Consider the following 12,946-nt stretch of genomic DNA (forward strand, 5'->3'; position numbering starts at 1 on the left):
GTAAAATTTTCCTTAATATCTTTCTTTCGAAAACTCTTAACTTTCCTTCGTCCGATTTTGTCGTGGCCCATGTACCTACCACACGCATACCTACAGAGCAACCAGTTTGACTATGACTTTGTATTATGTTATTTTATACTTAATTAATAGTAGTATTGATTTGAAGAGTGGCGTTAGACTATTGTAGCACCTATTTTCTGCTATAACTTGTTTTTTAACTTCTTCGTGGTTATTAGCATTTTAATCGATCTCTGCGCCTAGGTATTTGAAGCTCTGTACTCTTAAAATTTTTAACCATAAACTTTTAAATAGGTTATATTGTGATTTCGTCTCGATAGTATTATACACTTTGTTTTTGACTCATTTATCTTCAGACCCATCTCTTTACCTTCATTTAGTAGGATGCTAGTTGTATTACTCAGTTCGTCCTCTGATTCGGCCATGAGGATTATATCGTCGGCGTAAGCCACTACAGTTAGTTCGTTATTATTGTTCATTTTTATTCCTTTGGCTTGGATTAGTACCTTTCAAATGACCGATTCTAATGCGATATTAAACAAAGCTGGCGATAAAGCGTCTGAGTTTGGTAGTTACTGGGAACTCATCTGATATCTCTCCTCCAAAATTTACTTTACTTTTGGACTCATATTCACACGCATAACAGACTTATAAAAATGATAATTTAATTATTTTTTAGTTTAAAATTGAACCAAAATTAATTTTGAAAATGTTTGTAACAACCTATTTTAAAACTTCAGACATAATAATGTTAGGTAAATGATGAAATTCTAATCACTTTTTTATTGTTGCTATTAAAACCTTTAAATTAAACTGCTTACTACATTGTTTTTGGTCAACGTAAAAAAAAAGTTTATAAATAATTGAATGAATCTCTTTTTTTCAATATTCTGAATATAAAAATAAAAATCATAAAATATTTTCATTTTAAGTGAAAGTAAATGCATCTTAATGTTCCTAGCTGAAATTCTTCATGCTTAAATACCTATATCAATAAAAACGAAAAATATATGGATTTTTTATTATATTTTAATATGATATAAAATACAGGTGCGATTCAGATAAATAATCATCGAAAATATCTGGTATGTCAATATTATATAATTTTTACTATAAATTCCATTGTATTTTTAATTCGGTAAGTCAGTGACTTTTTAAATAATGGTGTAGTTTGTTATGATATGATTAGTTAGAGATTTTTCATTTGAATCTTTCAACATTTAAAATTTATAATGCGATGTTTGTAATGATATGAACATGCTGACGTGTATAATATCATGTGAGTAGATACTTAAAATAGAAAAGGGAATTGTTGTATTTTCATAGTGTTTTATAATAGAAGACACCGAAAACAAAACCGTGCAATATTTGGCAGTATGTCAAAAAAAATTCATTGGAGAGTTGCGCATGTATCAATGACCAATAAATATTATATAGACATACAACGAATTCAATTATTACAAATAATAAGGTAAACAAAGTTCTGAGTATTCATTTTGTGGTTTAAGTAAATGTGTTATTTTATTTAAATATTACATAGAAGGTACAACGATAAGAATTTAATAAAAATAATTATAGTAAACCATAATAAACCACCTCCGAATTGGACACACACACCTGACACACAGCTACTTGATGGGCAAAGACGATCCTCCACTATGCGACTCATGCAATGTACTTTTAACGGTCAACCACATCATTACAGAATGTCAAAAATATAACCAGTATCGAAATCAATACCACATCTCAGAACAAATTTGTCAAGCAATAGGACCAAACCCACAGGACGTTAAAATCTTAATTTTATTCTTAAAAAAAAACAACAGAATTATACAATTTAATTTAATGTAATCATGTAAATACTAAAATACTAACAATGTAATCAAAAAAAATTCGTGTACTAATGGCTTAGTTGTCGATGTATATTTCAGATCAATATAAAAAAAAAAAAAATTAGATCATTCAAAATTAAAATACAATTCATCAGCAGTGTGGTGTATTGAACATTGTATTATAAAAATTCGATATTTTTATTTCAGTATAGGAATATCAGTTAAAACTAGTCATGTATATAATACAGTTCATAGTTTTAAGATTTTATTATATACTACTAACATAATATTTAAATTATAGTAAATAGTTATCAAAACCGTTTGATATTTAATAATATTAGTTTTCTAAAGAAATACAAAAATTCATAATCACTATCAGAAAAAAAAATGCATAATAGCTGGTAGTAACACTTACGACCTACATTTAAATTGATATAGTTTTTGTATGATAATAATAATAATAAAAAAAAAAATGAATAAACATTAATTTTTATCAGTGATAACAACATAAAATAATTTAACAGTTTAGTATATAACTATTGGGTTATAATTGTTCGTTCTATTTTTACAACACTTTTTCAATTGTGCATAGGTATCTACTTTATTTACAACATACAAAAATCAAAAAATATTTATATCTTATGTTTAAAATGCCCAACTTAAATTTTAGTGTTTTAAATAATATTGAATAAAAATAATATTTATTTTTTAATAACCAAGAATATATAATAAATATATAAAATACGTATTCTCTCGTATATTAATTTTAACTCTGCATTTATATTTCCTATTAAGTCTTGATAAATTGTTTTCAATTTACAACAGTGTTTCTCTTCAGTTTAATTATATAATTGAAAAATTACTGAGAAAATAGTCTAAAACTGTCCTGAACACTAATATTCTTTACTCTATAATTTTTTTTAATTAAAATTAAAAATAATATACTAAGAATCTTAAAAAAAACTCTAATCGATTTATTCAGGTGATATAATTATGGTGTATTGAAAAAACCAATGAAGTTACTCTGCTGTATAGTAGGTGTTGGGGCGTATATCGATTCCGCCGATTTTATATCGATTTCGTCGGCTATTGACTCCGCCGGCTACTGTTTAAAATATCTATATATCGATTCCGCCGGCTATTAATTTCGCCAGCTACTGTTTAAAATATCTACATATCGATTCCGCCGGCTACTGTTTATCCCGCCCTTGTAATTTGTAAATGTATTTTTAAAATTACAGTCCTACATAATATACTTTATAATATATAAATTATGTATAAAATGATAATAATTGTATACTAATTAAAACTAAAATGTATAGTCTAATTAATACGTGTATGTGAATATTTTATAAAATGTATAGTCTAATTTGTATAAAATAATAAAAATAAAACGAGTCAATATAGGTATTTTATTTTATTCCGTACGTATTGCTATAAATTGTATATTACCGATTCTGACTGAAATCTTATCTTTAGATATGATATATCTTATCTATATTTATATATTTCATATTTTTAAAATGTGGACTTACCAATTTTTCCGTATTACTTCTCTGCTACTTACTATTTTACTAATCAGTATTGATCTAGTTAACGAAATTGCTCCATCACGTTTTATTTTAATATTTTATCATTTATTCACACATTTTAATTTTTAATTATACAATTATTACTATTATCATTTTATACAAATTAGACTATATTATACATTTTAATATTTTATGATATATTCACATACACGAATTAATTAGAATATACATTTTATTTTTGAATTATACAATTATTATTATTTTTTTTTTATTATGTACTATATAAAATACGTATACGAGGGGGGGGGATAAACAGTGTCCAGCGGAATCAATATGTAAATAATATTAACAGTAGCCGGCGGAATCGATACAAACCTTTTTTCTTAACAGGTAGTTTCGGCGGAATCAATAATTCCCCAGGTGTTGGTTGACCCACGTCATTAGTAGGTCACTATAATGGATTTGTAAAATTTGAGTTTAATGATAAATCATTGAATATTGTATACTTAAAAACAGATTCTTTGAAAAAGGTCTTTGAGCTTGTATTCCTAAGGACATTTCGAAATATATTTATATTGCAATTGTAAGTTATTTATTTCTATTTTAGCAGGTACATAATGATTAATATGATAGGTTAAACTAATTGTTGACAGTAAAAAATGATATATTATATTTCATTATAATATTATTTCGTATAATATTACTCGCTATTACTAACAGTTATAACGTATTAGTCAATATCAACGTCTTGTTGAACGATCAAAGTATAAGTAGCTTAAATTTATTAAAGTATTTTGACATTTATTGTGGATGAACAATAACATTATCTAATATGAACTGTTGCAAGTTGCAAAGACAAAATTATTGAATGTCAGAGTAATAGTCTTATTTTTCATCAAAATATCCAATTTTGTAAATATTTAATGTTGAAATGCCTTAAAAAAATCAAGTACAATATGTATTTTCAATATTCTGTTTTATTGAAATAAGAATAGCTTAAGAGAAATTATTTATTAGATAATTAATTTTTTTTAACCAGTGTTAAACGTTTTGTCAAAACATATTAAAATAGGTTTGAGTATTTTGAAATGTAGATCGTGTGTAAATAACAATAATTACAATAATAGTGGGATGTTTTTATTTGTATGAATAATGCTTTCACGACAAACTAACAAAAATAATTTATTTAAGAAAAAAAACTTTATTTTACGTTTGAGTATCTTATTTCATTTTAACTTAGTTTCCAAAAGCGCATAAAAAGTAATTGTGACCTTACGTGTCTAAAATGAGCAACATTATTTAGAAAATAATTCTTTATCTAGAATATGTTTATATTAATATTTGGTGAAAATATCAATTATAAAATGTTTGTTTTTTTAAATTTAACAAAATATCAATACCAATGTCATCAATTGATTTTTTTTGATTTTTTCTGATTTTTCGGAAAAGTACAAATAACAAGAACTTTTACTTTTTACCTTTCACCCACTTTTCTTTAAAGTACTAAAGTACTAAGTAGATTTAAGTTTATACCACAAATCCCCTTGAAGTAAATGAACATAAGATTTATTATATTATTAATATAACACGCATTGTATAATATAATCAAACCACTCACAATCTAAAATGATATTGTAAACTATTGAAAAAAGCACAATAAAATTGTGTTCTCGAGTACAATTTAAGATTTTAAAGTTTACTACAATTAGGTAATGTTGACTTATTTTAGATTCTGAGTACTGCAATTTGCAATGAATCTATTATTTTAAAACTACGTGTTTTTTCTTTTTGTAGTGCTAGTTGTTGTTATGGTTGTTGATGTTGTTTCATAAAATACTTTTTTGGGTCAGTAAAAGTGCTTCAAATGTTTTATATTACAGCCTCTCCAACAATAATTCGTAGTTGGAATACGAGATCAGGTGCTCTTTAATAAAGATCATTTTTAATTACGTTCAGTTATAATATAAATATACATTGTATACTAATAAGATTGGACATTTCTATAATATTTATTTTTTACTGATTATACACAAGCTACCAGAACCTATGTTTGCCTATGAATATATTTCGAAGATATTTATTGACAATAATTTAAAGCTTGAAATATAATATTTATACTAATTTTAAATCCAGATCTCCTTAAAATCATCCATAACTAAGCTGCTATCTATAGCTGATTTTAAATCTAACAGTATTACACACCGTTAAAAACAGTGACCTTAAAAACGCTTAAAAGAAGTCTGTTTTGTTGACTAAATCATTATTATTTTCAAACGTTGGATGTTATTCAATATTGATTTAAGTCATTTTATAGTAATTATTATAATATTAGGTTTTTCATTTTAATTAAATTTATAATATTATGTTTATGTCTAAATTGATCATAAATAGTTGCAGTTATTGTTTATAATTTTTAATTAGCTATTTTTTTTTTTACTGTATTTGAGTTGACGCATTAATAAATATTAAGTAATAATAAAAAGAAACGATTGCACATTGGAAAATTACATTTAATACAAAAATAAAAATTAATTAATACTCTACCAATCCCCTTGGGGTATCCTCCACAGGATAACGGGTGTGACAATCCCGCGGACCTCAGTCAGGTGGTGGTGTAGCCTGAAGGATGCTCAGGATCGTCTCAGGTAAGTAGGTGTACACTAAGATCGTGACACTGAAGCACCACCACCACCCAGTTGGGTCCCCCATTAATGGGGGTTGACGTTGGGCCAACCACCCAACTCGTAACACCAAAACAGGTTCCGAAACAAAACAAACCTCAGCCTCGGATGAACAGTAAAAATTTGGAAAAGTTGAGTTTAGGAACTTGGAACGTGCGCACGTTATATGCTACGGGCGCTTTGATGACAGTCGTTTCAGCAATAGAAACGCACAGATTAGATATAGTGGCCATTCAAGAACTGAGATGGACAGGATCAGGAAGTATAAGGTCAAATACCCATACAGTGTTTTACAGCTCTGACACAAATCACGAATCTGGAGTAGGCTTTATAATCAAGAATGATATACTCCCATATGTTAAGAATTTTATAGCGTATAATGAAAGACTGTGCTACATACAAGTCGAATGTAAATGGTTAAACATGACATTAGTAAATGGTTATGCACCAACAGAGGAAAAAGGAAATCAGATCAAGGAAAAATTCTATAGCGAGTTAGATACCATATATGAATGCATACCAAAAAGAATACCGAAAATAATAATGGGGGACTTTAATGCAAAGATAGGGAAAGAGAGAGTTTTTGAACCTACAATCGGCCAAGAAAGCCTACATCAAATATCCAATGACTACGGGATAAGACTCATTACATTTGCAGGATCTAAGAATATGCGGATCAGTAGTACCTTTTTCCCACATAAGAGAATACACAAACAGACATGGATGTCAACAAACGGAACCACAAAAAACCAGATTGACCACGTAGCGACAGATAACATAATAAAACATTGGATTCAGGATGTAAGAAGTCACAGGGGGGTAGGAGCCCACTCAGACCACTTCGTAGTTAAAACGACACTCCGTCTAAAACTACCAAGTCAATGGACGCAGAAGCCTAGAGATAAAACAAAATTGAACATAGAAAACATGAAAAAGGAGAGCATCGTAAGAAAATACAAACAAACAATGATGACTAAGTTAAATACTGTATAACAGTCACAAGACATTCAAAAGAAATGGGAAAATCTAAGAACCATTATTAAAACAACAGCGGAAGAAGCAATTGGACTAGAACCCAGGAGAAGACAAAATAAATGGTTCAATGATAACTGTAAGAAGGCGATAGAAGACAGAGACAAAGCAAGAATTGAAGTATTGAGACCTAACACCGAAGAAAAATTGCAAATATAGGCACAAAAACATAGAGCATGCAAACAGATAATAACAAGGGAAAAAAGAATCTGGGAAGAACAAAAAATAAAAACCATTGAAGAGGAATACCTGAATTCCCGCACCTTTTTTGGGATAACAAATGAACTAACGAAAAAACGTAAACCAAGAACTATGATAATGAAGGATAGCAATAACGTACTGATCACAGAAGAAAAAAAGATTGCGGAAGAATTCAGAGAGGCGTTTAAACAACTATTGGGAAAAACAGTGAATACAACCGAAGAGAGTATAACATACCTAACTGCAGAACCAGAGGATAAAATACCAAGTAAAGAAGAAATAGAAGTGGCCATTAAAATGCTTAAAAATAACAAGGCGCCAGGAGAAGACTCGATCATATCTGAACTCCTGAAGAACGGTGGACAAAAGCTAATGCAGAAAATATGGTACCTATTAAAAGAAATATGAAAAACTGAAAGAATTCCATCGGAATGGAACCTGTCGATAATATGCCCCATATATAAAAAAGGGGACCCCATGAATGTAAATAATTATAGGGGAATATCTTTACTCAACACAGCATACAAGATTCTATCGAAAACTCTACTAAACCGATTAAGACCATAAGCCAATAACATCATAGGAGAATATCAGAGTAGTTTCATGTCAGGCAGATCAACAATAGACCATATTTTCACGCTTAAACAAATAATAGAAAAGTACTACGAGTTCAACAGACCGCTGCATTTAATCTTTATAGACTTTAAACAGGCATACGATTCCGTACAAAGAACAGAAATATGGAGAAGCTTAAAGCTATTAGGAGTCCCCTCAAAACTAATATCGATGATAAGAGTGAGCACGGAAGGATCAAGATGCGCAGTCAAATTTGGTCATGAGAAATCAGAAGAATTCCAAACAACAACAGGATTAAAACAAGGTGACGCACTGTCACCAATACTATTTAACATTGTGCTAGAGATGGCAATAAGGGAAGTACAAGAAGAATGCCTAGGAATTAACTGTGGCCAAAACCTTCCATTACTATCATATGCCGATGACGTGGTAATATTAGGGCAGGAAAAGCGGATAAAGCGAGCAGGATATCAAAAAAGCAACGGAATTACTGATACGAAGCGCAAACAAACGGGGACTCAACATTAACGACACTAAAACAAAATACATGCGAATCGGTAGGAACAAAGATCAGAGACGAAATGCAGCTGGAATACAGGTCGGAGAATATATGTTTGAGGAGGTAGATGATTTTAAATATTTAGGCACTAATCTAAGTAGCACAAACGACAACCACGAAGAAATAAAAAAACGCATGGGAAACAAATGTTTTTACGCCCTCTCGAGGTTATTGGGGTCGAAGCTACTGTCCAAAAAATCAAAAGAACGACTCTATATGGTACTAGCTAGACCAGTGATAATGTGAGACATGGCCCACGACCCAAGGCGATGAGAATAGACTAGATATCATGGAGAGGAAATTCCTTAGGAAGATTTACGGACCAAAAAGAAACAAAGACCAAACATACGAAATAAGATCTAACAGAGAAATACAGGAGTTATTCGGAAAACCAGACATAATAGCGGAAATACGCCACAAAAGACTGAGGTGGCTTGGACATGTACTAAGGGCTAAGTCAATAGCAAATGCTGTACTAAGATGGATTCCTCAGGGAAGAAGGCCGATTGGAAGACCAAAACAGAGATGGATGGACAAAAATAAAAAAGAACTAAATCAACTTGGGATAGAAAATATTATTGAAGCGGCTATGAACAGAGACAGATGGAAGGAGATTTGTTTTGCAGCAATGGGCCTTAATGGCCTTTAAAGCTGGAAATGATAATGACTCTATCAATCACAAAACCTGTCAAATTTTACATTTTCTTTTCATCTGGTATAAAATAATTTTCTGCTTTTTAATTGTATTTTAGATTCTGGACGAAATGATGAATGTATTGATTTTACAATGATGTGTGTGTGTTTTTTTTTTTTTTTGTCTGTGTTGTGTGTACAGCATAACTAGTAGAAATAATGCTTCAATTTCAAACTTTGGGGGTGGTTTCCGATGTAAAAGTGAATGTTCTTGGTACATTATAAATGCCAAAAGTTAACATTTTCCAACAGTTTTCAAAAAAATCGAGAAAAACAAAAAAAAAAATGACAGAAAAACGGGAAATTTACGCAAAACCAGTTTTTGAACAAATCGATTTTTTTATATGGTTGTAATTCAAAAACTAATTACTGTAAATACTTAAAATTTTCATCAAATGTTTATGTTAATGTTATCTATATACAGTTTAATTTTCAAAAAAATTTGACTTTTATTGTATTATTTATGGAACACTGAAATTTTCGATTTTTATGAGAATTTCTTTTTGAAGTGTCGGTAAAAAAATGTTGGATGACCAAAAAAACTTAAAAAATTAATACAAGGTTCCTTATGAGTTGTTCTTATTGTAGCTAAAAAAAAAATTAAAAATCGTTAGTCACAATTTTTTTTTATTAGCGTTTATAGTTTAAATTTTACGAAATCTGTGGAAAACGCGAAAATTTGCAAGTAATTTTGAAGTTGAAAAAGCATAAAATTTATTGTGTTTATTATAACTAAGGATTTAAAATACATCAAAGTTTTCCATAAGTTTTCCTTCAAGTAGCTATAGAGAAAACTCGAAGTATCATTATAGGAAAAATTTTAAGTGCGTTTGAATTTTGATTTAATAATACATGATTTAATTTTCAAAATATTTTGACTTTTTTTGAGATATTTATAGACAACTGAAATTTTCAATTTTTCTGAAAATTTTTTTTGGAAGTGTCGATAAAATTTTTTTGGCCCTATCAAAATACTTGAAAATTTAATACAAAGTTCCTCATAAGTTATTCTTGTAGTGATTAAAAAATTATAAGAATACATGTGCACAACTTTTTTTTTTAAGCGTTTATAGTTCAAATTTTTACAAAATCTGTCGAAAATGCGAAAATTTGCAAGTAATTTTGAAGTTGAAAAGTCATAAAATATATAGGTAATCAATAAGATTTCACGTTTAGCGATTTTCTTATTTTGGTGTAACTCTAAAACAAATGATCGCAGATACGTGAAATTTTCACTGAATGTTTATATAGGATTTTTATATATTTTATAAATCTGGGGAAATCTAGAATATTACAATCTACAATCAAAATGTTGATAAAACTATTAAACTACGATATGATTTGGAATTTGTCAGTTGATAGTAATCATTGCATTGACAGTTGCGTCGTCTTTTTCATTTAGAAAACAGAATAGTTTTAAGTATATGTAATTAATTTTGGACAAACAATGTTTGTAATTGACGTGATTTATACAAATTTAAAACAGAAAAAATAAATAATATTGTGTGCAAATCAGGTGTCAGCAATTTGGGTGTCGGCAAAATGTTGTGTCGGCCAATCGGTACGTCACGATAACATTATATACCTAATATATATAATTAATAATAATAACATAATCCATTCTGGTGTTAAACTTAAATAAGTTTAAGTATTTTTTCGAGTTCAAGAATGTTATAATCGGCGATCAACTTAATATTTTCGTTATTTAATAAATATTTAAATACTATCGAGGCATGTCTTTCAGGTTTACTTAAGTGTTCATATTTTAATATAATCGTCGTCAGTGTACGTAATTAATGAAAGATAAGTTTCACAAGATTGAAACAGAGATGCGCTAAAAATTTTTTTTAATAAAACTGATGATTTAATACTGTCAACAAACTGAAAATTGTTCAATATTATAATTGCAAATATAATATATAATATTTCAACACAAGTAGTATATTATTCCATTCCATTGTATTTGTTATTCATTACATTTATTTATTGTGCCCCGAGCGCTAATAAAACCATATAAGCTCAAGTAATCGTGTTTTATTAATATACAACGGTCTCTATGTGTAATATTTATATACAACACTAAATAAACGTTACCTAGCTACTATACAATAAATAAAGTATACAATTTTCACCAAAGAACATTATTAGTTATTGAACCTAAAATCTAAATCGTTATACAAATTACAGAATTATTTTATTGTATTTTTATAGGATGCAAATAAATTTATTTCAAATAAAACTAGAAACTGCCTGAGTATTAAATGTATTTTATGCAACGTGGATGCAAATTCATGATTTAATAAAAATACAAATACACATCATAAATTAGTTTGTTTTATGCACCTACTTACCATGGCTATATATAATTATTGATAATTAATTACTATTAATATACCTATTCGTGGTACCTGCCTACCTAATTAAAATTATAATTTAAACAAATTTTTTTTATTACAATCTTTATTCAGGTAAATAAGGTAAATATTTGTCAGTTCATGTTATATTTTATAAATATACACATTTTGAATGGCAAAAACTATACTCCTTATGGAGTAGCTGGTTATTGATGTACTATATTATGTATTATATAACTCAGTTTCCTAGAAGCATAAATGTATTTAGGCTAGTTTTTTTATATCTCTTATTTGGATTACCAGGGATGGTTTAGAAGTTACATCATATAAATAATATATATGCATTTTTTATGTTATTAGGATAGGTATCTGGCATTTATATGTAAGTGTAGGTATCTATTTATTAATAACAATTATAAGTTTAAAATAAAAAGCTAAAAAAAAAAATGTTATAAGTAGTACGATGAAAAGGCTTATATTAAAGCCTTGAATAATTTACGAAGGAAGTAAAACGAGTGATGTAATGTTATAAGTTATCTGTATGTTGTTGATGTTCAATTTGAAAGGTTTCTGAAAACTCATATTGATTTTGATAACTGACTTTCTAAATATTAAAACATTGATAGCAGTTATTTATTTGATATTGAAGTATGATTATAATATTGTGGCTAATATTACCGTTTTTATTCAGTTATTTTTAAGAAGCTAAATAATTAGATTTAAAATTAAGTTAAATATTCTATAGAGTTTTTTTTTCTTATGTTATGTATATAAATCAGTAATTTATTTCTTTATATATATTACAATAGAATATCGAGTTGGTATTACTGGTATTAGGTACCTAGTAAATATTAAGCTGTTTATCAAACTCATCTTTTGCTATTGTTGTAAAGCAATTTATTGAGTTAAACTGTGGAATAATATTGTGATTAATACTTTGACATTCTACTACGAGCCAGAACGATATATTTGTTTCAATTCTATATCATTTGTGATTTGTATCACTATTTTCAAATTATTTGCATGTTATTGAATACTCACGTTTTCTGAGTTAAATTTGTGTTTCCCCTCTTTCGAGAAAATAAGGTTCAGAAGTTCTTGGAAAGTATATAGTTTTCTTGTACAACGTGTGCTGAATTAAGTACCTATAAACACAAATATTTTCCTGTGACAATATTTAATAATTATTTGAGAAAAATAAGTGCAAAATAATACATGTTGCATACATAACGAGTGCACAACTATATGTGTCTACGTGAAGAACACATGTTTATCGGAGAGAAAATGTCACATAATATTATGAGTTACACTTTTAATATGTACTATCTCAATATTTTTTGGGTCTGATGTGGCACAATGGTTGGTCGCAGTCACTAAAATGTGTTCTAGAGTTAACTATCATAATATCATACTATTGTACAATAATTATTTGAATTCGCGTAATTTATAATATATTGTTTTTCCAAAA

General features: G+C 28.3%; 4 protein-coding genes across 5 annotated transcripts in view; all 4 read left to right on the top strand.

Annotated features, from left to right (window-relative positions):
- The window catches only part of LOC107169403 (uncharacterized), a 332,658-nt gene that overhangs the window by 57,979 nt on the left and 261,733 nt on the right, over nt 1-12,946 (top strand). The gene's annotated exons all lie outside the window — the stretch shown is intronic.
- On the top strand, nt 6,094-7,254 carry LOC107166496 (protein CFDP2-like). Its single transcript, XM_015515183.2, has 2 exons — nt 6,094-7,008; nt 7,060-7,254. The coding sequence occupies exons 1-2, from the start codon at nt 6,094-6,096 to the stop codon at nt 7,252-7,254; spliced, it is 1,110 nt and encodes a 369-aa protein (XP_015370669.2).
- On the top strand, nt 7,900-8,400 carry LOC149060508 (uncharacterized). The gene has a single exon (XM_089229395.1). It carries the CDS (start codon nt 7,900-7,902, stop codon nt 8,398-8,400), a length of 501 nt encoding a protein of 166 aa, XP_089085521.1.
- Nucleotides 8,721-9,080, top strand: LOC149060509 (uncharacterized). The gene has a single exon (XM_089229400.1). It carries the CDS (start codon nt 8,721-8,723, stop codon nt 9,078-9,080), a length of 360 nt encoding a protein of 119 aa, XP_089085526.1.

The sequence above is a fragment of the Diuraphis noxia genome, unplaced genomic scaffold, assembly GCF_037042655.1.
Source record: "Diuraphis noxia isolate RWA-SAM2 unplaced genomic scaffold, SU_Dnox_SAM2 contig0001, whole genome shotgun sequence".
NCBI classification, from domain to species: domain Eukaryota; kingdom Metazoa; phylum Arthropoda; class Insecta; order Hemiptera; family Aphididae; genus Diuraphis; species Diuraphis noxia.